Here is a 26,134-nt window from a genome sequence, read left to right as displayed (position 1 = left end):
CTGTGGTTGTTTCTTGCGAGTGCAAATGTGCTGAATGTGGACTCTGTTCATAATTCATTCCGTTGGGGCTCTCGCAAAGAACATGGGTGGGGTACAAATTGATAAAAATCAGAGATCCCAATAGCATACATAACTGGGGCCAAGGTTGCACATACAGTTAAAATGACAGTCTACAATGTATAAATAAACTCCATGTGCAGTTCCCATAGGCTGTGGTTAATTAAGAGAGACAAAATACATGAGGGTGTGTTAGTGTTTGAAATGATATTTGTCTATTCAGTGTTATCCAAGAGTTTACACACAATAACATAAGTGTTATTTTCTGACAACTAAATGTGGAACTGTGCAGTGACCATACCATATCAATGTGAACATCTTCATTTGTCAATTACTTGCCGTTCGCCATGATGAAATGTACCAGAACAATAGAATAACGATTTCCTTTCTGCAGCATATATCAAAATATCCTGGAGCATTAGAGGGACAATCTCACCAAGATTCATATGACATCTTTATTACTTTTTTAACTGCCACAGATTGCAAACTTTAATGTTAAAATGGTGCAATTATTTCATTGATGGAAGGAACCAAGGGAAGAAGGCGGATGTTAGGAGGGCTTAACAAATGAGAGGTGGAGAAACAGAGGAGTTTACAGGGATTGTTGCAGATAGTAGGATCAAGCTGGCTGAAGGATGTGCCACCAATCTTGGGCGAAAAGAGTAGCAGAAAGTACACTAGGTAATAATCTAAAGGTTAGAGGGTGTGGGTGACTGAGGCTCTATCATGCTGCAGAAATAAGATGTAACAAGGCCTTTGAATGCTTTCGAGAAATCAATTTGAAGATTGATGCATTGGATTATGGGAAACCAATATATGGTCATGGAGGAATGGGTGATGGATAGATAACTATAACTCATGCCATGGTATAGCAGTTATGCCATTATGAGTATGTGATTTTTCCAGTTGCATTACATGTTTTTGGTGTTTGTACAAAAACTGAACATAATAGCAGGAAGATTTTAATGTTAGACGGTGTTTAAATTTAATAGTTTAACTGAACATACTTAAGATGTACAGTGAATACCAAACTTGAATAATCTCTGGATTCAAAGCAGTGAAATATACGTTTAGACGTGATCTGAAACCAATGGTGGTAACAGTGACCAATGGTGGTAACTGCAACAAATAGCAATGTGGCAGTCTTCTCATTTCACAAGCATTTGAGATTCTTAGGATTCAGTGGCCCAGTAGTGAAATGCTAAGAAGTTTCCTTCATAACACGAATGTCACAGGTCCGTGTATCTGGACTGACTCTTGTTTTTAACTTATTTTGTTTCTGGCAGTTCATGGCTGGGTTGCTAAAAGGGATGCTTTCCAGAACCATGCACTCACTGGGCAGAATTCCATTTCTACTATGAATATCAGTGTCATGCTAATAGTAAATTATAGCAGCCAAGCTTTAAATTCCTGTTCTCTTTGATGCACTGTGGTAATCCATGTCTGTGTTTACACATGTTAATACTGTTTAGAATTGGAACTCTTTAGAATATGCAGAACAGGCCCATTTTACTTTGCTGTTCTTATGCAGCCTGTTTTGCCAGGCTGTGGCTGCAGAATGTCAAGTCATTCACCTTTGCCACATTCCTATTGGTAATCTAGTCATTTGTTCATCCAAAGTCTTCAATGCCTATAACTGCAGTTTCCTTCATTGGGAACAAAAGGAATTGTCCTATTCATGGTGTTTAGTCTCTTAATTTGCAGAATGTGAAACAATTGTCCACAATGTTAATTAATAATAATAATAATATTGTCACAAGTAGGCTTCAATTAAGTTACTGTGAAAAGCCCCTAGTCGCCACGTTCCAGCGCTTGTTCGGGGAGGCCGGTACAGGAATTGAACCCGCGCTGCTGGCATTGTTCTGCATTGCAAGCCAACTGTTTATCCCACTGTGCTAAACCAGCCCCTTATTGGATACTAGGTCCTCTGTTTTGACTTTATTGAAGCTTCTTCAAGAAAGTTACGTCAACCTTGCTTAGACTTGGAGTTCTACATTGTGAATTGAGAATCACAGGCCCTGAATTTGATAGGTATTAATGTCCTGGAGATACCACCCCAAGACATGCTGGGTGACCCCCTCTGAAGTCCTCATGCACAGACTATGTGGAAATTGCCCTGTGGAGGTTTGAACCCTTTGTCTGGAACCCTATACAACTCTTGAGTTAGCGTCTGAGACATCAGATGGTTCTGACTCGCTTGCCTGAAGAGTTACACAGGGTAAAATCAGTTGCAGCTCCTGGTTAACCATACTACTGATTCTCTGATTCCCCACTCTACCTCCTGACCATCTATGCTACTCCAAACACCTGACTATTTCCCCCCCCCCCCCAACTCCGCCAGACTACCTGACCCAGTGTAACCCCCTCACACAGTCGCTTTCCACACTTACTGTCTCTCTGTAACTTGTCAGTGTGGCTTTGAGATCTTGAAATGGAATATGGTAGCTAATGCTATAAAAAGTGGGCATGGCATGGCTTCGTCCAGCGACCCTGCACTCCGAGAAAGGACTTGCAGAACAGGTATGCTCTGCCTTTCTAAAGAGGCCCTGTTCGGAAGTCCAGGTAAGAAATGAGGAGCTCCGGTGCAAGATATGTAAATAGGAGCGATGTGGCAATCTGATGGTGATTGCCACTCCATTGAAGATTTGGCCCATAGATTTTGCTGGAAAAAAAGGCAAGTGAGGGTCGGAGGTGATACGATACGAACTCTTTAATTTGTGTCCCTATTGCACAGTTTACTTGTCTAAGAGACTGCTATATAAGAAACCTCAAGATGAGTGGGTGATTGGAGTATCACAATCGGGGATTATCTATGCAGAAATTGCTCATGGAAGATTAATAAGGTGGGTCAGAGGTTTGCAGTCCGGTATATTGTATATGAATGCAGGAGGAATGATTTTGATGGCTTCAAAGGGCTTTTCTCTAGTTCTTAAGCTTTTAAAAAAATAACTTTTGTTAGTAACCTGTAATATAATAGTCTTGGTGGAAAGAAAATTGTGCCCAGTGCTTTGTGCCCTCTCCAGATACAGGGCACGATTTAACTTAAAAATGTCAACGTGTCATTTGTGGCAGAATTTGCTGGGAGTTTCCTGCCTGCTCTGCCAGTAAGTTCCCCACTTATATCCATCCCATGCCCCTTATCTGCCCTGCATACCCCCCCCCCCCCCCATCCTTCATTCCACCCTCTTTTTATGGGCATGGCCCACCTCAAGCCTTGATCCTTGGTAATGCTACATGGGCACCTTTGCATTGCCACCTTGGCAGCACTCCTGCCGACTTTGCAGTACCATCTGGAAAACCTTGACAGTTCCAGGGCGGCAGTGCCAAGGTGCCCATGTTCCGGGAGGAGGACTAGCGAGCCACTCTGCACCGTCCCTGAATACCCAGGGGCCTCTGATGGCGCAGGAGAACCCTGAGTGCAGGTCCAAGTTTGTGTGGACCAATACTGAATGGCGCCCGATGGGGCTTCCCAGTTGAGGTCGGTCGATCCCGGGTAAGCTTGTCTAGGTAGGCTTAAAATCTACTTGGGCAAGCATGGCTTGGTCACACCCATTGTGGGCGGGATACTGACCAAGGCACCTCGCGAGATCTGTTTGGATCTCACAAAGCGTATTGGCTGTTGGATATCCTGCAGGAGGTTTTGTCCAGCATTTACCGGCCATGCAGCACTCTGAACGCGAAGCGGTCGGAAGATCGCATCCATCATCTCTAAAGTAATTATGAAGTACTCCAGGCAATTGTTTTGGAGATGTTCTCATTTAAATTTACCTATGTTAAGGGAGAGGGATGTTACCTCCTATGGTGCAATGGAAATAAATCTAGTTGATGTATAACAAATATCCCTATGCTGAATTTATAGCCAAAATGTACCTTACCAAACCTCTTCAGCATCTGTAAAATCTCATTTAGACTTTTCCTTGTGCTTTGTGAGGCTGTTTTTTAAAAAATGGCATTCTGAAAAGTTTTTGATGAAATTCTCAATTTGGATTGGATTGGATTTGTTTATTGTCACGTGCACCGAGGTAGAGTAAAAAGTATTGCTCTGCGAGCAGCTCAACAGATCATTAAGTACATGGAAAGAAAAGGGAATAAAAGAAAATACATAATAGGGCAACACAAGGTATACAATGTAACGACATAAGCACCAACATCGGATGAAGCATACGGGATGTAGTTGTTAATGAGGTTAGTCCACAAGAGGGTCATTTAGGAGTCTGGTAAAGCGGGGAAGAAGCTGTTTTTGAGTCTGTCCGTGCATGTTCTCAGACTTCTGTACCTCCTGCCCGATGGAAGAAGTTGGAAGAGTGAGTAAGCCGGGTGGGAGGGATCTTTGAATATGCTGCCCACTTTCCCCAGGCAGCGGGAGGTGTAGATGGGAGGCAGGTTCGTGTGATAGACTGGGCTGTGCTCATGACTCTCTGAAGTTTCTTGCGGTCCTGGGCCGAGCAGTTGCCATACCAGGCTGTGATGCAGCCCGATAGGATGCTTTCTATGGTGCATCTGTAAAAGTTGGTAAGAATTAATGTGGACATGCCGAATTTCCTTAGTTTCCTGAGGAAGCATAGGTGCTGTTGTGCTTTCTTGGTGGTAGTGTCGACGTGGGTGGACCAGGACAGATATTTGGAGATGTGCACCTGACGAATTTGAAACCACTAACCATCTCCACCTCAGCCCCATTGATGCTGACAGGGGTGTGTACAGTACTTTGCTTCCTGAAGTCGATGACCAGCTCTTTAGTTTTGCTGGCATTGAGGGAGAGATTGTTGTCGCTGCACCACTCCACTAGGTTCTCTATCTCCCTCCTGTATTTTGACTCGTCGTTATTCCAGATCCGGCCCACTATGGTCATATCGTCAGCAAACATGTAGATGGAGTTGGAACCAAATTTTGCCACGCAGTCATGTGTGCACAGGGAGTAGAGTAGGGGACTAAGTACGCAGCCTTGCGGGGACCCCCAGCATTGAGGACTATTGTGGAGGTGGTGGTGTTGTTCATTCTTACTGATTGTGGTCTGTGGTCAGAAAGTCAAGGATCGAGCCAAGTCCTAGGTTTTAGAGCTTTGATATGAGCCTGGCTGGGATTATGGTGTTGAAGGCAGAGCTGTAGTCAATAAATAGGAGTCTGATGTAGGAGTCCTTGTTGTCGAGAATCTCTAGGGATGAGTATAGGGCCAGGAAAATGGCGTCTGCTGTGGACCAGTTGTGGAAGTATGCGAATTGCAGTGGATCAAGGCGCTCTGGGAATATGGAGGAGATGCGCTTCATGACCAACCACTCAATGCACTTCATTACGACTGAAGTCAGGGCTAACGGGAGCCATTGAAGCACGTTGCCTGGTTCTTCTTTGACACTGGTGTGATGATGGTCTTCTTGAAGCAGATAGGGGCCTCGGAGTCGAGTAGGGACATTTTAAAGATGTCTGCGAACACCTCTGCCAGCTGGTCCGCACAGGCTCTGAGTGCACGACCAGGGATCCCGTCGGGGCCTGTCGCCTTCCGAGGGTTCACTTTCAGGAAGGCTGATCTGACTTCGGAAGCTGTGAAGTTGGGCATTGGTGAGTTATGGGCTGCTGAGGCACTCTACAGCGGAGTTTTGGTTTCCTGCTCGAGCCGAGCATAGAATGCATTGAGTTAATCAGGGAGGGGTACACTGCTGCCGGAGATGCTGCTCGGCTTAGCTTTGTAGCCCGTTATGTTGTTTAGTCCTTGCCACAACCGCCGAAAGTCTGTCTGTGACTCTAGCTTGGTTTGATATTCTCTCTTGGCATCACGGATGGCTTTGTGGAGGTCGTACCTGGATTTCTTGTATAGGTCAGGGTCATCTGACTTGAGCGCCTCAGACCTGTCCTTCAGTAGGGAGTCAATCTTGTGATTCGGCCATGGTTTCCGGTTGGGGAACGCACGTACTGCTTTCTTTGGCACGCAGTCGTCCACACTTTTGCTGATGAAGTCTGTGACGGTGGTGACATACTCGTTTAAGTTGGTAGCTGAGTTCTTAAATATGGACCATTTAATTATGCTGCAGAATAGCAGGATAATATATTTGTCTATATTTTGCAGTCAGCAGCACTTACCGTTCATAGTGTTCCAGACCTTTTGTGAACTATTGAGCTGCAATTTGTGATTATTAGAGATCCTTTTCAGCATTTGGATTTGTGCTGTGAGAGCAGGAAATGCTACTTATTGTCTCTTTAAGCATAGTTTTAAGAATCCTCAGTGAGACACACAATCTAAACCAGGAAGTATAAATTAGAATATTTAATTCAATAGGCTGGTTTAGCACGGGGCTAAATCGCTGGCTTTGAAAGCAGACCAAGCAGGCCAGCAGCACGGTTCAATTCCTGTACCAATCTCCCCGAACAGGCGACGGAATGTGGCGACTAGGGGCTTTTCACAGTAGCTTCATTTGAAGCCTACTTGTGACAATAAGCGATTTTCATTTTTTCATTTTTTTCGTATAAAAAGTGGAAGAAGGATCAGATTGAGAGATAAGAGACAGAAACAAAATTTACAATTTATTAAATTCGTAGGAATTATGAAGAAAGAAATATTAAATTCTGAAGGAAAATGCCTGTGTATTTGCAAAATTACATTTTCTCTTACAAATAAATGTCTGCAGCAATTAAGACTCATCACACTATTTTAAAAGGCATTAAACCGTGCATACTCAACCTTAACTTTTTTTTTCTGACTTTTTTTGCCTGACATATTCAGTGTTAAATACTGTTTCTTCACATCCTTCCTGTATTTTACTGCTGAATCGTTTGGTGAGATACCAGCCCAGCAAAGCTTGTGGAAGAACAGGGCAAATCGGACAGCAACTTCCTGATTTGACATGGTTAACTGAGCATGTGCAGATGCTGACAATTGCTGTCTGATTTACTCCACAAAAAGGTGAGCGCTGATGGCCTCACTGGTTTATTCCTGTCACAAAATCTGAGTTACTGCCTTTACTGATGACTGTAGTTGGTGCATGTGAAACCCTTTGTAATGATAAAAAGCTGAACTGATGTTGCATTTTGCAGGATGGTTCTGTCCATGTTCAAGAATCGCTACAGATTTTGCAACAGAGGCAAGAGGCATTAAAAGAACAAATGGCCCTAGCCAGGATGAAAGGTGATGAGGCCATGATTCGTAATATTCAGGTACTAATTTGGAAAGTTTTATAATCACACATTTGTTAATATTTGGCAAAACTTTCTATTTATTGAAGATGTTTTAAACAGTAAAATGCCTGAGTGGATAGATTAATCAGTGTTGAAGGCTCTAGACTGACTTCCATATAAAACATTGGTGACTAAGAGCTTTTTTCTTATATTCCTAAATGTCATGAACACCGTCATTTGGAGCATGAAAGTGATCACAAAGCCTTCAGGTTTGATTTTCTTGTGAAACCCTGATACAATTTGACACCTCTGCACTGCCTCTGCAGGGCAGTAGGTGAGGGTGACCTTAATGGTGTAGACCACAAGTTTCGGTTTCAGTTATTTGTCCTTTTTATTTAAAAATCTTCGGCACTTGTTTACCTCATCATGATGACATGTCTTTCTGCAAACATGATACATCGTACCAAGGGACTGAGCAATCAGCAAGCAGAATTGTTCCCATGATACAAGTTGTGAAGGCTGAGCGAGGTATCTTCTTCCTGCTGAGAGCCACAGGCAGTAACATTTGAGAATCTACAAAAAATGAGCCCAAAATTAACATGTGCCATATAAATCTCAAGTGGTGCATGTCATCATGATGAGGTAAACAAGTTGCATTTTGACATGATGTGAATGTAAACCATGCACAATATATATTTTTTGAAGGAATGCTCTACTATAAATTAACAATGGATTGCATTATAAATAAGCTTGTTATCGAATACTGTTCGTGGGGGGGAAAAAAAGATAGCTCCATTTCACAGGTCCTTGGCTCTTATGAATTGGAATATTTCACTTTATGCATGATGTGAATTGGTGAGACCGCATCTGGAGTACTGTGCACAGTTTTGGTCCTTTTACTTGAGGAAGGATGTAAATACAAAGAAGGGATGAAAGACATGTCTTGTGAAGAGTATTGGCCTATACTCATTGGAGTTTGGAAGACTGAGAGGAGATCTAATTGAGGTATATACGATGCTAAAGGGGATTGACAGGGTAGAAATAGAGGGGATGTTTCCAGTTGGACATTCTAGAATGAGAGGCCATTGTTTTAGGCTAAGACGTGGCAGATTTAAAACAGAAATGAAGAGGAATTAATTAAAGGGTCGTGAATCTATGCAATTCTCTATCCCAGAGTGCAGTGGACGGCAAAACATGAAACAACTTTCAGGTGATAGGTTTTTAATTAGTAGCAAGATGTAGTGGGGAGCGGACAGGAAGGTGGATATGAGGCCGAGATGAGATCAGCCTTGATTGCATTGAATGGCAGAGTAGGCTTGAGGGGCTGAATTGCTTACTTTTGCTCCTCGTTCTCATGTGAACAGGCTAGCATTCCATGGTGTGAACTATCACTCCAAGCTGGTTTCCTTTTCAAACTATAGTTAATTTTTTTTTAAACTGTCCTCCAGTAATGAATCATATGTCAAGAATAGAAAAATACTTACTTTGTTCACTCTCCAGCCACTTTGGGCAAGATTAAATCTTTCACCCTCAAAATACCATGAAAGTTGGCTTGAGTCATAGAAACACTCTTTTACGGCGAGACCAGCTGTATGGCCCAGTATAATATTCCCATTGTTCAGAAGGGAAAATATTGAGGTTTAAAGCTAGGGCCTAAATGGCATCTCAAAATCCTTCCCAGAAGAAAAGGTAAACCAAGATACTGTAATGCGGAGTAAGAATAACGAGTGTAAGAAAAATAAAAGAAGAGATGTTAGTTAGAGAGCAATTAGTGGCAGTGACTGTAAGATTTAGGCTGATGCTGTAAAATAATGTGAGCACTAACGCTCAAGACCTGTTAATGAATATCTGTAGTAAACCCACATATATATGTGATAGCAGACTTACAATGTCTCCCTCTGGATACGTGTTTCATTGCCACAGATGGCACCATTGTAGAATTTGAGCAGTGAAGTCGAGAATTAATTAACCAGCCTCCTACATGGGAGAAGAAAAATATTACAAAAAATGTGCCGCCCTTTGTTTCTCACTTGCTATCTTAACATTTATAGAAATGTTCTATGTTGTGAAAAATCATAAAGAAAAAGTGGAAAATGTTGTTCATACACCCTGCAGTTGCTTAGAGAGTTTATGTTGCCGCATATGGATGTGATAAAATACAAAGGGAAACCTGTTTCCGTGAGGAATTAATGCATTTTTGAAAACATTTGAGTTCTGATTGACTTTTGCTTCATTGACTTGAAACAAAGTAACTAAATCAATGTTCTTTTTGATGTGCCCATTTCAAGTCTGATGCCTAATCCAGGCCCAGTTTATGATCCTGATCACAGTAAGAAGTCTTACAACACCAGGTTAAAGTCCAACAGGTTTGTTTCAAACACGAGCTTTCGGAGCACGGCTCCTTCTTCAGGTCTTCATTCTTCATTCACCTGAAGAAGGAGCCGTGCTCCGAAAGCTCGTGTTTGAAACAAACCTGTTGGACTTTAACCTGGTGTTGTAAGACTTCTTACTGTGCTCACCCCAGTCCAACGCCGGCATCTCCACATTATGATCCTGATGACTGAGCAAGCTGTCCGTTTATTTTTCTTTCTTTTTTTTTATTTATTTAGTGTACCCAATTAATTTTTTCCAATTAAGGGGCAATTTAGCGTGGCCAATTCACCTAACCTGTACATCTTTGGGTTGTGGGGGCGAAACCCACGCAAACACAGGGAGAATGTGCAATCTCCACACGGACAGTGACCCAGAGCCAGGATCAAACCTGGGACCTCGGCGCCGTGAGGCAACAATGCTAACCACTGTGCCACCGTGCTGCCCTCGTTTATTTTTCTAAGCTACCGTCCACTAGCATTGCCCGCATGTTTATGTGATAACATAAAATGTGGCTTCACACCACTATTTTTGTAGTGCACATGGTCTGTGCCCTTTAGCTACACATTTCAAAAAAGAATACCCAGTTCTTTTTTTTTTCCAATTCCGGGGCAATTTAGAGTGGCCAATTCACCTATCCTGCACATCTTTGGGTTTTGGGGCTGAGACTCACGCAGACACTGGGAGAATGTGCAAATTCCACATGGACAGTGACCCGGGCAGGGATCGAAACTGGGTTTTCGGTGTCATGAGACAGTAGTGCTAACCATTGCGCCACTGTGCCATCCACACTAGCTGTACATAATGCTGAATTTTGTTAAATACAGTGAATAATATAGCAAGTCAAAATCAATTCTTGATGAGACTTCATTGGTTTCTTCTACCACAAAGGAATAAAAGTGTAGGTCTGTTGCACATGTGTACACACACAAGTGTGGTAATTGTATTGAGAAAGTGAGAGATTTAGACAGCAACAATCCATGGAAATTCATGCAATAATGCTTCCGAATTTAGTTCCAATATAAAGTCTATTTGCAAAATGGGGATGTGAACTAGATGAGAAGGGGTCGTTTCTGCACTGAGCTCAATTTAACAAGCTTATACAGACACACTAATGATGTATGAGACTTCTCTGACCACAAGAATGAGGTGCATCCAATTACACTGCTTCATTCAAGCATATGTGCATTGCTGTTTCACAGTTTCAGAAGAAGACCGAGCACCAAGTGGGGCACTAACCCCCATGAGTTCACCAATTCAAGGGGGTCACACATTTGTTAAGAAGTAAATGTAATTTATGATGGTTTCAGTACGCATTCCATTTCAGGATACTCATTTCTGCTCACAACTTCACATTTGTGCTTGTTTAGTTCTGAACATAATAATGTAAGGGCTGGTTTAGCTCACTGAGCTAAATGGCTGGCTTTTAAAGCAGGCCAGCAGCACGGCTCGATTCCCGTACCAGCCTCCCCGGACAGGCGCCGGAATGTGGCGACTAGGGGCTTTTCATAGTAACTTCATTGAAGCCTACTCGTGACAATAAGCGATTTTCATTTCATTTCATTATCATGTACTGACTTTAAGCTTTTATGTTTACAATGCTGAGTCTGGCTCTGTGAGCATAATAGACCTGCATCAATTCATTGCTGACTTTAGTGAACTGGGTTGAGAAGTGTAAATGTGAGACCCATTCTGCCGCAATGTTTAAAGTAGCTGTGTGAAACTCCTTCAGTGCTACTCCATCTGTATTATTGAAAGGCAGACAGACCAAGTCAGAGAGGTTTGGTGCTGCATGGTCTGATCTAAAACAAACTAGTTCTGAAACAATCTCATAAACCTGAATTATACAGACAGTGGATTTGCGGCAACCTCCAACATAATATGCTGTCAGTCCACTCAAATATTTTGTTCCCATATCCATGTTTTTTAGTTTTTGATATGGAATCCTGAATATGATCCCCAATGTACTGGCAAAATTCTGGAATCCCATGTAATTTTTTACTTTATGATAACCAAAGGAATTTCTTTTAATCATGGCCCAGCAGATGATCTTTTGTGGCCATTCCCTGGGATTAATTTTCTTATTTCTTGGCTACATGAAGTATGACATCACCCCATGCATGAGTATCACAAAAAAGCCTTGCCCAAGTTCCTCTTCCAAATATGGATGAGATTGGCAAGCCATGCCCTCCAGGGATGCCTTAACTGCTTCCACATTTTTCATTCTATAGCTTTTAAATAGCTGCATTCATGAATGTATGTTGGATAGATGTAACAATTTAAGATTGATTTAATTGCTAAATTAAATAGGAGAAGGATATTTTTAAAGTTTTCTAAGTAAAATCAATCCTGAAAATATTGCTCATCCCTCATTGTATTACAATGTATTTCTCACGTACCCCTGCGCTCATAATTGCTTCTTTAAGGCCATTTGGTGATGCACATTGGGCTGAGCTTTGACAGAGTCATGGAGACTTTGGGGACCTTCAAAATGGCAGTTGAAACACATCCAAGTCCCAATTTTATTTCTGGCATCCTATTTTCACTGCGACGGGGTTGGCGGGAGAGGATGCAGAATGTGACATCCACATGTAGGAATCCTGAACTCGGCAGGACCATTTGAACCTGGTGTCAAGTTCAACAGGCCACATTTTGCTGGGGTGACAGCTTTCCCCTGCAGCGTGGGAGTGATGAATCTTTAGAGAATATTATGTGTAGAACTGTCAAGTTATTTAAATGCCAGCCTTTTTAACATTTTAAAACAAATTACCTGCCTGTATCTGAGAGTTGGAAACAAATCTAGTCTAGTAGTTTCAATTGCTGTTTGCTGACATAACCCTAAGTGCTACCATTATAGCATTTTTAATGATTTGCTCCTTTCCACAATCTATCATTTTCACAGAGAGAGTTTGTAAGTTCACTGTTTGATAGCTGAAAGAGGTTAGAATATGATTAGATGTCTGTGATGTGGGATATTTGTTTTGCTTTAGGATTTAAGTACTTGAGGAAATTCTAATGTTTTAAATGTGCTTTTATGAATGGCACTTTCAAAATATAGTGAACTCTGGAATAGATATTTAGAACTTTATTTCATCTCGGCACGGCATCATGAAGTCTGCCCTTGGATACTGGTGAGTTGGACTGGTTTGGCACGAAGTTGGCAAGGGCCTATAAACAGACCATGGGGAGGGTGGGGGGGGGGGGGGTCATGTGTCGGCACTGTTGGCATAGGGGCTGTAAGGGGCCATGAGACAGGACATGAAGGCTATGAGGGGCCTCGAGTGTTGGGGGACATGAGTTGGCATGGGTATGAGGGAAAATTGGGAATGGATGACGGGCAAGGTCTACAGGACCTACAGTTTAAGAAAAATATTGTCCAGAGAATTGAGGTGAGCTTTTTAAACTACAGCCATCACCAATCTGCAGTCCAGAGGCAGCGGACCCAACTGCATTGTACACCTGCCATTCAGGGCACTTCTAGCCGAGGGTGGGTATGGTGAGTCTGGAAATTTCATGATTCCTGTCAGCCAACTTGCGAGTGAAAATCGAGATGTTTATCAATGACTGAAATGACCAATATTTGCTATATCAATTGGGATGCATGAATGATTTGAATTACTTGCCCCGCTCTATCTTTTTCACACAATCTGTGAAGAGCATCTGGCTTCTGTCTGTATTTTTCCCCAGTAATATGGCCATGGTTGATAAGCTGCTGTTTCTAATTACAGTACAAGCATGCAACATGTCTGGCCCTTGCAACAATATGTAGGTTGATCACTGACTAATCGAGTAACAGAAATGTGAGCTGTAGATTTTTCTGTGATGTATTGTTGGGCGAGCAAAAGATGAGTTTTTCATCCACCCCAAATCAAATTCCTTGATTATCTGTTGAATCTATTTTGATTGTTTTGAAAATTAAATGTAGTTGCAGAAGATGTTTCTATACCAAAACAGCTCTGCTGTTCACATCCTGGCACCTGTGGTACTTGAAGACACCTGACCACTCCACTTAGTTTCCTATCAGAGGAACTGTTTCATGTTACATTTAATAGGAAAAGAATGAAAATCTGCTGGGCTGATATTTAAAATGTCACACTCTTCTAATGATTCACATGAGTCATATCTTTAGGTTGCTGAGAGCAACGACATAACTAATATATGATACGTTGCAAACTGCTACTTCCATTGTCACGCAAAAATGTTGCAACTTTAAAAAAAAAAGTCAGTTGCATTTCTCTGGAACAATTTCAACCTTTTGATGAGTCTTATATCTGGTAATTTTCTTGAACTGACCTCCCTTGTCCATTAGCTTATTTCTTGCAATTCAGCTGCCTAAGAACAGTTCTACACATCCATGCCCTTTCTTTCACCATGAAATTGGCTCTGTAAATATTCCTTCAGGAGGTTCTATCTGGCCAGCCATGTTTTGTGAAACTTTCATTCCTCAAGAAAAGAGCAGCTTCCCAAAGTAGGTATACAGGGATCACACAGCCCTTAGTAATAATCAAGATAATTGAAGAAGAAAAAGATGGAGGGTGGGATTTTCTGGCCCCAGCCATCGATGGGATCTCCCAGTCGCGTTGAAGTCAATGCACCTTTGGCTGGCTCGCTGCACCCACTCAAGGAAATTTAAATGAAATGGGGAAGTGTGTTTATGATGAATGTTGGGTTCAGAATTCAGTAGAGAACCAAACTGCATATAGAGAATGCAAGAGAAAACTGAAAAGAGAAAACCAAGGGGCAAATTGGGTGCATGAGAATAGATGTTTAGGTAACCCTTTTAGAATCCAAAAGTATTTTAAACACACCTGGGACAAATTTAATTGCCACTTGAAAAAACATGAGCTAATAAATGAAAGCCAGCACACATACAGTAAAGGAAATTATGTTTGATAAGCTTATGGAACTCTTAGAAGTAATGAAGTAATGGGAAGGATTGATTAAGATATTGTGGTTGGTCTGTATATGGATTTTCAAATGACACTTTCTGAAGTATGACATAATAGACTTGTTGGCAAAATACAAGCCGATGACAATTTAAGAGGGAGTAGTTGTCTGGATACATAATCATCTCAAACACAGCAGAATGTACTGGTGAAGATTTTTCAGACTGGAGAGAAGTGTGCAGCAGTGTTCCTCAGGAGTTGTTGAAATTACTGCTCTTTTTGACATAAATGATTGGAATTTTGGGCCTAATTTCAATCCTTGCAGGCAACACGAAACTGAAGGGGATAGTAACTGACTTCAGGAGAACACAGATTGAAAAAGTGGGCAGATGCATGATAGATGAAATTTAATGCAGATGAATGTGGAACCCTAACAAAACTGAAGGCGTTTGGAATCAGGAAAACTCTCGAATGGTTGTAGGCATGCCTAGCACAATTGAAGATAATTGTTGTTGTGAGACAATCAACTCAGTACCAGGATATTGCTGCAGGAATCCCTTAGGATAGTGTCCTAGGCCCAACTGTCTTCAGCTGCTTCATCAATCACCTTCCCAACATCATAAAGTCAGAAGTGGAGATGTCCTCTGCTTGTTGCACTCTGTTCAGCATCTTTTGCGACTCCTCTGATAATGAAGCAGTCCATGTCCCTATGCAGCAGGACCTGGATGACATTCAGGCTTGGGCAAGTAACATTAATGCCACACAAGTGCCAGGCAATGACCGTCTCCAACAATACAGAATCTTACCACCCTCCTTCTCATTCAGTAGGATTGCCATCGCTGACTCTTCCACAATCAACATCTTGGGGGCTTATCATTCATCAAAATCTGAACTGGACCAGCCATACAAATAATGTGGTTACAAAGCGAGTCAGAGGCTAGAAATTCTGATTTAACTCCCCTGACTCTCCAAAGCCTGTCCACATCTACAAGGTACAAGTCAGGAGTGTGATGGAATACTCTACTTGCCTGGTTGAGTGCAGCTCCTACGATGCTCAAGAAACTTGACACCATTCAGGACTAAGTAGCTGGCTTGTTTGGCATCCCATCCACAAGTATTTACAATATGCAAGATGCACTGCAGAAACTCACCAAGCTTCCTTCAACAGCACCTTCCAAATCCATGACCTCTCCCACCTAGAAGGACCAAGGCAGCAGATTAATTAGATCATAGAATTTACAGTGCAGAAGCAGGCCATTCGGCCCATCGAGTCTACACCAGCCCTTGGAATTAGGACCCCACTAAAGCCCACACCCGTAACCCAGTAACCCCACTTAACCTTTTTGGACAATAAAGGCAATTTAGCATGGCCAATCCACCTAAACTGCACATCTTTGGACTATGGGAGGAAACTGGAGCACCCGGAGGAAACCCACACAGACACGGGGAGGACGTGCAGACTCCGCACAGACAATGACCCAAGCCGGGAATCGAACCTGGGATGCTGGAGCTGTGAAGCAACTATGCTAACCACTGTTCTACCGTGCTGCCCCATGCTACCGTGCTGCCCCAAACCTGCCCCAACCTGCAGGTTCCCCACAAAGATGCAGACCATCCTGACTTTGGGACTCTATTGCTGTTTCTTCACTGACGCTGGGGTCAGAATCCTAGAACACTCTTTATTTATTTATTTTTAAAATAAATTTAGCGTAACCATTTTTTTTCCAATTAAGGGGCAATTTAGCGTGGCCAATCTCCCGAGCCTGCGCATCTTTGGGTTGTGGGGGCGAAACCCATGCAAACACAGGGAGAATATGCAAACTCTGCACGGACAGTGACCCAGAGCAGGGATCGAATTTGGGACCTCGGCGCCATGAGGCAGCAGTGCTACCCACTGCGCCGCAGTGCTGCCCCTTAGAACACCCTTTATAACAGCTTTGAGATGTACCTACACCAGATTGACTGCAGCAGTTCAAGAAGTGGCCCATCACTACCTTCTCGAGGACGATTAGGGATGCCGATGATACAAAACTTGGTTGTATGGCGAAATGATAAGCTAACAGAATGGGCAGATAGGATTTATTAGAAAAGTTTTACATTTTGACAAAAGGGATGGGAGGCAATATATTCTTAATGACAGATTCTAAAGTGTGGCCTAGCTACTGATGCACACATCCCATTAAATAATTTTAGAAAGTAATTCAGTTTGATAGGAAGAATGGTACAATTTTAAAGGTGGTGCAAGAACAGGTAGATCCATAAGAATCGGTACACAAGTTGTTGAAGTTGGCATTGCAATTGGTGAATATGGTCATAGTCATTACAGCACAGAATGCTAATCAGCCCATCGAGTCTGTTTCTCTCTGTAGAGCAGTCCAGTCAGTTCTATTGTCCCATAACCCTTCAAGTTTACTTCCCTCAAGTGATTATTCAATTTTCCTTTGAAGTCATTGATTTTCTTTGCTTCCACCACCCAGTAGGCAGCGAGTCCCAGGTCATTTACCACACACTGCTTAAAAACGTTCTTCCTCACAACTTCCCAGCGATTTTTGTCCGAACCCCAAAATGTGCGTCTCTCGTCCTTGTATCAGCAACTAATGGGAACAATCTTTTTCTTTGTCTACCTTTGTCCAACCCTGTTCTAATCTCGGACATCTCTATAAGATCATCTCTTTTTTGCTTCAAGGAGAAAACCCACTAGTTTCTCCAACCTAACCTTGTAGCTAAATCCCTTCATAGAATCATAGAATTTACAGTGCAGAACGAGGCCATTCGGCCCATCGAATCTGCACTGGCCCTTGGAAAGAGCACCCTACCCAAGCCCACACCTCCACCCTATCCCCATAACCCAGTACCCCGTCCCAACCTTTTGGACCCTAAGGGCAACTTAGCATGGCCAGTCCACCTAACCTGCACATCTTTGGACTGTGGGAGGAAACCGGAGCACCCGGATGAAACCCACGCAGGCACTAGGAGAATGTGCAGACTCCGCACAAACAGTGACCCAAGCTGGGAATCGAACCTGGGACCTGGAGCTGTGAAGCAACTGCGTTAACCACTGTGCTACCGTGCTGCCCTTTCATTCTTGAAATCATTCTGGTAAATCTAATTTCCCCCTCCCCCTTCCGAACTATGCAAGCCTTCTAAAGTGTGGTGACAGAACTGGATGCAATATGCCAGTTACTGCCTAACCAGAGCATTATAAAGGTTCAGCAGAATCTTCCTTCTTTTCTGCTCTATACCTCTATTTACAAAGCCCCAAACCTGATACGCTTTGCAAACATTCCCCTCTCAATATGTCCAATATGTCTGACCACCATTAAGAGTCTATGCACATGAACCCCAGAGATACCTTTGCCTCATGCACTCTTTAGAACTGTGCCATTATATTGCCCCTCTCTGTCCCTTCTGCCAAAATGCATCATCTCTCACCTTATTATTAAATTTCATCTGCCAGTCGTCTGCCCATTCTGTCAGCTACACTATGTCCTGTTGAGGTTAATTTGTATCTTCTTGCTACACACCCAAGTTTGATATAATTGGCAAATTTGAAGTTCTACTCTTGTCTTCTCATACTCAAGCCATTTTTATTTGAAATATACAACAAGCAAGCAAATCTTAGCACTGACCCTTAAGGAAGATGACACTCTACCATCCTCCAGTCTGAAAAACAACCATTTATCATGACTCACTTCTGTGTCCTAAGCCAATTTTTTATCCAGGCTGGCATTGACTCACCTATTCCATGAGCCTGAATTTTGTTAAATAGCCTTTTGGGTAGTACGTGTCAAACACTTTCTTAAAATTGATACTGACAACAGTCATTACATTCCCTTCAACCAACAAAAAATTCAATTAGATTAATTAGATTAGTCAAGCATTGTCTGCATTTTACAAATCTCTGCTAGCTCTCCTTAATTGACTGTAATCTCTCAAAAGTGTCTGTTAATCTTTTCCCTGATTATTGTTCCTAAAAGCTTACAAACCACTCATGTTAAACTGATCGGCTTCCTGTTATTAGGAGTTTCCTTCTGCCCTTTCTTGAACAAGGACCTTGCAAAAGGAGAATACTGTTTCATAAAGGCATATGGAATAATTTAGTTCATAATTGGAGGCATAAGAGCACAATAGAATTATCGAATGGTTAGAGTGCAGAGGGAGACCATTTGGCCCTGGCACCAGCAAGGAAGTTATGCTAATCGTTTCAAAAGGGTCAGGCCTCAGCTGCAGTGTTGTCCGATGTTGTGCCCACATGAGGAAGGGTATCAAGGACTTGGAAAGGTTGCAGAGGAGATTTACTACAATATTGTCAAGGATAAAAGTTTTCAGTTACGTAAAGAGATTAGAGAAACTCAAGTTTTTTGTTTTATAGGTGAGGAAAAAGTTTTAAAGGGAAGGCTTTGATGGAGTAAATTAGGAAAGACAATTTCCTGTGGCAGAAGAATTGGTAACAGAGTGGATGGATTTAAGATAATTGTCAAAAGAACTAGGCGTGATGTGAGGAAACATTTTTTTATACAGCAAGTTATTGTGATCTGGAATTCACTACTTTGAAGGGAGGTGGAAGCAGATTCATTTGTAACTTTCAAAAGGGATTTGGGAAAGCACTTAATGGTGGAAATATTTCAACTTTATGTGGACAGGTGGGAGGTCTAAGTGCATAGCTCTTTCAAAGAGGTAGCACTCATAGTACAATAGTACAACAGAAGGCCATTCAGCCTATGTCCATGTGCTATTCTAGGGTTCAGTCAGTGTAGCTGCAAAGTGGTTGTAAAGAGGCATGCAAGAGCAGGTAGGAATGCACCATCTAGTATGATGTAATGTCGGTATTTTGCTTGGTGCCTGCTAACACCTCTGATTTTGAGTTTGATCTCGCAGTAGATGGGTGGTTGAACCTGTATAATCATTACATAGCATTCATCAGGGCTCAATGTCCAGAATTACCATCCAGAATCACAGTCCGAACATAGGAATTAAAATGACAAAGCAGGTGTTCATGGTGAGCCGGAATATTTGTTTCTCGTATTATTTGAGAGTTGCTGACTATATATGTTGCTCAGTTCCTCTGATGAGAAAACAGCATTGACTAATTAACACTTAAAATATTTTTACTAAATCAACATGGAAATGTAAGAAATCAGTGGACAATTCTGAATTAACATTCATTATCTGTTTACCTGCAATGGAAGGCTATTAAGGACACTGTCTATTTATGTTATAATTGTTTTCCCCCCAAAATTTATCATGTCCAAAAGATCAATAAAAAATTGTGGTGTATTGCATCATTGAGCAGAATATTTTCTATCAAATATTGCACGGAAGATGTGTGCCAGTGGTCCAAAAATCTGGTTGTATCAGTGTTAAAAAGTAAATTCCTCATCTGCTCCGGATTGTGAAGGCCTTCAGTTTAGTTGCACGGCTTATGAATTGAGAATGAGTCTAATTGTATGGATTTATAACCAAAACAAAGTACCAGACACATTTAACAGGTTAGGCAGAAGAGCCAAAATTTCAGGCCGATGATCATCGCAAGGTCTAAAATCACTGATCTGAAATATTAGCTCAAATGTTTGCTCCCGAGTGGGTAGTGCAAGTCAGGAAATTTCTTGGCTCATTGCACCCACCTTGAAAGAAACTCAATTTTTCTCCCATTTTTCCTCTTTCCCACTCTCTCCAACCCCCACGATGGCGGGACCTTCACGAAATTGAAACAGGGTGGAATGAAGTTGGATCTGCTACTCACCCTTAGGAAATGGTGGGCTGTTTAAGAGGCTGCTTTGGTTCTCTGGGAACTTTTCCTAGTTGTTTCATTAAATTTTAGGCCCTCTAGCTATCATGCCTTCCCACTCCCCATGTTCCATCCAAGCCATCCCATGCCCTCACCCATCCCAATGGCCTCACCCATCCCAATGGTCCCTCTTTCCCTCCATGTGAACTCATGCCTCCACACTTTGCTCTTATACCCTCCATGCCAACTCACCCACTATCTCCCATGGGCAGACCTCAGGAGCCAGGTCAAGATGAAATAAACAACATTTCTAAATATCTGTTGTGGCCTTTACTAGTAAAATTCATTCACATTCATGAAAGCCCATTTCAAACATTTAAATTTCCCCAAATGCTTAATCCATTTAAAAGGCAATGAATTCATGCACTACCTCAAAGATGGCTCTTCTGAGTTAGCAATCAAATTGTGAACTTGTGATTCCCTACTGTGATGATAATAGATTGTGGAAAGCAGCCAAGCATTAATAAGGACATGATGATAATGAGGCAATGCTAAAAAACAGCTACTGCAATTGCAAGACCAAATATATTTTCTACTCTCAGATGCAGGCAGCTAGGGGTGGAGATTTAAATAATGTAACAGCTGAGTACTTTTTAACCTCTCACTGACACAGGCAGGCTGATCTTTTTATTTTCGAAGGGCTAGGAATTTAAACAAATTATAGTTGGATGTTCGACAGACCTTATTTTCGACAGACCATATTCACCCTTCCAAGAGTTTTTATGACCATACTAAAAGTTCATGGCTGGGATACTCCGAGCCTGAGCTGGGTCGGAAAATCGCCGGGGGGGGGGGAGAATCCCGACACGCTGCTCTGGCGCCTGGTCGGCAATTCTCCGGCGACTGGAGAATTGGGGCCAATTGTGCCTGCGCAATCGCGCAGTGCCGGTTGGGGGCCATTGAAAGCGGCCCCCGCGCCGATTCTCCGTGCTCAACAGGCTAAGTTCCGCCAAGTCCCGCCTGCGTAGTTTACATATGGTCCCACCCAGCGGGACCTCTGCGTTCTGGCTGCGGGGGCCATCCTGATGAGGGGGTGGGGGCCAGCACGGAGATGGCAACCATGCTCATGCACCAGTGCGGAGACAGCCATGGCATGTTTTTGCGGACCCGCGCCAGTCGTGTAGGGCCAACTTTCGGCGCCGGAGCAGTGCACAGCACTCCGGCGCCGTTCTAGCCCCCGAAGAAGAGGAGAATTACTGGGCCTGGAGGCCCATTGACGCCGGCGTCGCTCGCACCGGTTTTGACGCCAGCGTCACCACTTGGCCTGGATTTCGGAGAATCCCGGCCCATGACTCCCCTACTGCGGATTAAGGCCCTTCTGTGAAAATGGGGCCTGTTTGAACTCAGCACTGAGTTCAAATTACCCTGTTGAGTTTGGGTTTCCCTCTTGTGTTTTCCCCTAGCTGCAAAAATGGTGTCTGCTGGAAATGGGGACAGGACATCTTCGTCTAGGTCCCAACCGCCATTTAAAAAAATTCATGGAGTCAGGCTCACTGCATAAATCCAGGCCGTTAATTCTTTTTCTCTCACCACACAGATGTTGACTGACATGCTGAGTAGTTTCAACATTTTCTGGTCTTTTTCATATTCCCAGAATTTGCAGCGTTTTCTTTTGTATTTGTAATCCAGTTTAATTAAAAATATTTTATTTTAATCCAGCCTAAATTAAGTGCAGCATTGAATTTGCCAAGATTTTGTTTGACGATTCAGCAAGTAGATGTATGCATATTGGATGGAATGTTGGCATTCATGTTGAGAGGGTTAGAATACAAGAGCAGGGATGTATTTCTGAGGCTGCATAAGGCTCTGGTCAGACTCCATTTGGAGTATTGTGAACAGTTTTGGGCCTTGTATCTAAGGAAGGATGTGCTGACCTTGGAAAGGGTCCAGAGGAGGGTCACAAGAATGATCCCTGGAATGAAGAGCTTGTCCTATGAGGAACAGTTGAGGACTCTGGGTCTGTACTCGTTGGAGTTTAGAAGGATGAGGGGGAAACTTACAGAATACTGCGAGGTCTGAATAGAGTGGACGTGGAGAGGATGTTTCCACTTGTAGGAAAAACTAGAACCAGAGGGCACAATCTCAGACTAAAGGGACAATCCTTTAAAACAGAGATGAGGAAGAATTTCTTCAGTCAGAGGGTGAGAATTGTGTGGAACTCTTTGCCGCAGAAGGCTGTGGAGGCCAAATCACTGAGTGTCTTTAAGACAGAGATGGATAGATTTTTGATTTATATAGGAATCAGGGGTTAAGGGGAAACGGTAGGAGAATGGGGATGAGAAAAATATCAGCCATCATTGAATGGTGGAGCAGACTCGATGGGTCGAGTGGCCTAATTCTGCTCTTATGTCTTATGGTCTTCTGGAATGATGGGTAGGGGCTAATCTGCACCCCAGAAATTTAACCATTCATTGGGCTCCTAGAAAACACACAAGTGGCAGTATGCCTCGTGCCATTTTGACGAAGGTGAAAAAAATCAGCTTGAAGTATCCTTGCTTGGATCAGGTATTGTACTTTTTCATATACAAATAAGGATCCTTGCATCTATCTGAGGCACACTCCTCGATTAGTTTTCTCTAAGGCCAGCCAGATCTGTAGCCATAAGATCAGTTTTAAAATGTATATTTAGCTGAATGTAAGCCAGATGGAGCAGCTATCAGAGTAAATAATAAGTCTGATTTTGTGGATTATGTTGTTTTAAAATGTTTAACATTACATATTTTGGGCATTAGAAATTCCTCCACTTGAGGCTGAAAGTGTTGGATATAAAAGTTGCAAAAAAAATTTGAGCAAATTGTGGGAGCCAATTGAGACAGTCCCTCAGTGATATGGATTACTTTTTCTTTTAACAGCAGCAGTTACTTTTTAAAGCAATGCTGCTCAGCACTAAAAGTGAATATATTAAAATACCCTTGCACTTTTTGTTTCTTTCAGATCCAACTTGAAGCAATAGCAGCTAAATATATAATGCTTGTGCGTGAACAAACAGGCCAGGATATATTACAAATGTCTGAGAGACATCCATCTGCCACAGCTTGCAGGCTGTATTCTGAAGAGCAGAATTCCAGAAGCCCTCCTACAGAGACCATGGATGGACAAGGTATGAAATCTAATTGGCACATATGATTATCAGATGTTAGCACTGCTGCCTCACAGCGCCAGAGACCTGGGTTCAATTCTAGCCTTGGGTGACTGTGTGGAGTTTGCACATTCTCTTTGTGTCTGCGTGGCTTTCCTCTGGGTGCTTTGGTTTCACACAGTCCAAAGATGTGCAGGTTAGGTGGAATGGCAATGCTAAATTGTCCCTTAGTGTCCAAAAGTTAGCTGGGGTTGGGGTTACAGGGATATGGTCGGGCAGTGGGCCGAGGTAGGATACTCTTTCAGAGGGTCGATGTAGACTTGATGGGCCAAATGGCCTGCTTCTGCACTGTAGGGATTCTATGCAATGCGTATGTAATAGTTCAAGGCTAAAAGGCAAAGCAAGTTTATTCTCCAACACAAAAGCAACGGGTCTTGACGGAGTCCTTGGTCGTACACTCAGATCCTGCGCGGAACAATTTGCAGGTGTTTTTGGGGACATCTTCAACCTCTCCCTTCTCTGTTCCGAGGTTCCTACCTGCTTCAAAAAGACCACTATCATACCGCTGCCATAGAAGAACCAAACAACGTGCCGCAATGACTACCGTCCGGTGGCCTTGGCATCTATCATTATGAAGTGCTTCAAGAGGTTGGTCATGAGACACATCAACTCCATGCTCCCAAAATGTCTTGATCCACTGCAATTCGCATACTTCCACAACTGGTCCACAGCAGACACCATATCCCTGGCCCTACGCTCATCCCTGGAGCATCTCAACAACAAGGACTCCAACGTTAGACTCCTATTCACTGACTACAGCTCTGCCGTCAACACCATAATCCCAGCCAAGCTCATATCAAAACTCCAAAGCCTAGGATTTTGCTCCTCCCTCTGCAACTGGATCCTCAACTTCCTGACCCATAGACCACAATCAGTAAAGATAAAAACACCTCGTCCACGATAGTCCTCCATACTGGGACCCTGCAAGGCTGCGTACTTAGCCCTTACTGCAGTCCCTATACGCACATGACTGTATGGCTATACATGGCTCCAACTCCATCTACAGATTTGCTGATGACTCGAACATAGTGGGTTGGTTCTCGAACAAAAGTGAGCCAGAGTACAGGAGGGAGATACAGAACCTTGTGGTGTGGTGTAGTGACAACAATCTCTCCCTCAATGTCAGCAAAACTAAGGAGCTGGTTTGTGACTTCAGGAAACAAAGTATCCTACACACCCCTGTCTGCATCAATGATGCTCAGGTGGAGATGGTTGACTGCTTCAGATTCCTAGGTGTGCACATCGCCAACAATCTGTCCTGGTCCACCCACGTCGACGCTACGACCAAGAAAGCACAACAGCGCCTATACTTCCTCAAGAAATGAAGGAAATTCAGCATGGCCACATTGACTCTTACCAATTTTTACAAATGTAGCATAGAAAGCATCCTATCTGGCTGCATCAGAGCCTGGTATGGCAACTGCTCAGTCCAAGACCCTAAGAAACTACAAAGAGTCGTAGACACAGCCCAATCCATCACGCGAACCCGCCTCCCATCCATTGACTCTGTCTACACCGCCCGCTGCCTTAGGAAAGACAGCAGCATAATCAAAGACCCCTCCCCCTCAGGTTATTCTCTATTCCAGCGGGCAGGAGATACAAAAGTCTGAGAACACACACTAACAGGTTCAAAAGCAGCATTTTCCCCGCTGTTACCTGATTCCTGAATGACCCTCTTATGGAGTGAACTGATCTCTCCACACATCTTCTCTACTGAGTAGTACTGCACTCCGTAAGCTTCACACGATGCCTGTGTCCATGTATTTACATTATGTATTTGTCATATGTCCTATGTTTTTTCATGTATGGAATGATCTGACTAGACTGTTCGCAGAACAATACTTTTCACTGTACCTCGGTACACATGACATTAAATCAAATCAAATAAAGCTGCAGCCACAGCCGCAGTGTACAAACAAATGTCCCAGCCGAGATTACCAGAAACTGCCAGTCTGGGTCTTGGGGTTGATATTTAAGGCCCCGCTGGTGAGCCCCTATTGGGTGGGCCTCTATGAGAACACATATATTCTAATATAATCTACAAAGTTCACTGGGAGATCAATCAACAATTTCTACCGTGGTCTTCGTGAGGGTTATAACATTCCTTCCCCCTCGAGTCCATTTCGTCCCATTCACTCCCACGGTGAAGGGTGCTCTTCCAACTTTTGGCACGAGGACTCGGGTCTGTGGCAGGTCAGAGCAGGGGGTATGTAGTGGACCGGGGACCTCCATTTCCTCGACGCGCGCCTGACAGTTATGGAAGGGGACGCTTTCGGTGCTGGCCTCCGGAGGCAAACCAGTCTCCTCAGGCCTCCATCCCGGATCCTGAGTATTCACTATCTGGGGGTATGATCCTAGGGTCCCCATGGGCTGAGACCCTGCATCGGAGGTGGCCATCACTGGTGTTGAGGACATAGTCTCCACTAAATTGGGCTCCCAACTCCTCAGGTGATCCAAGTACTTTTTCACGGCCTTGCTCTGGATCCTGACTTTATAGGAGACAGGTCCTGTCTTCTCCAAGGATCCAACTGGAGCCATCCCCGAAGTTCTGTACTTTTACAGCATCTACTCTTTAAAATGTTCTCTCCTGCTTCTTAACATCATAATTCCTCTCTTGCTTGGCGACCACTTTCCCTGCCAAATTGGAAATAGCAGGTACAACTTGGAGTGCAGTCATCGTCTCAATAATAATTCCGCCGGAGCGACTCCCATCATGGTGTGAGGCGTGGTTTGGTAGTCAAACAGGATTTGAGCCAGTCTTGTGTTCATGGAACCTGCTGGCTGTTTCTT

The 26,134-nt window shown here is 43.2% G+C and overlaps 1 protein-coding gene across 4 annotated transcripts in view; it reads left to right on the top strand.

Moving 5' to 3' along the window:
* nab1b (NGFI-A binding protein 1b (EGR1 binding protein 1)) overlaps positions 1 to 26,134 on the top strand; it is a 138,214-nt gene that overhangs the window by 94,524 nt on the left and 17,556 nt on the right. For all 4 annotated transcript variants that reach the window (XM_038789143.1, XM_038789142.1, XM_038789144.1 and 1 more), the window contains exons 5-6: positions 7,081 to 7,200; positions 23,140 to 23,305. In XM_038789143.1, the coding sequence (XP_038645071.1) occupies positions 7,081 to 7,200; positions 23,140 to 23,305 (286 nt within the window). The remainder of the gene's footprint in view (positions 1 to 7,080; positions 7,201 to 23,139; positions 23,306 to 26,134) is intronic.

Source organism: Scyliorhinus canicula, chromosome 2 (genome assembly GCF_902713615.1).
Source record: "Scyliorhinus canicula chromosome 2, sScyCan1.1, whole genome shotgun sequence".
Lineage (NCBI taxonomy): Eukaryota > Metazoa > Chordata > Chondrichthyes > Carcharhiniformes > Scyliorhinidae > Scyliorhinus > Scyliorhinus canicula.
This window is presented reverse-complemented; position numbering and strand designations above follow the sequence as displayed.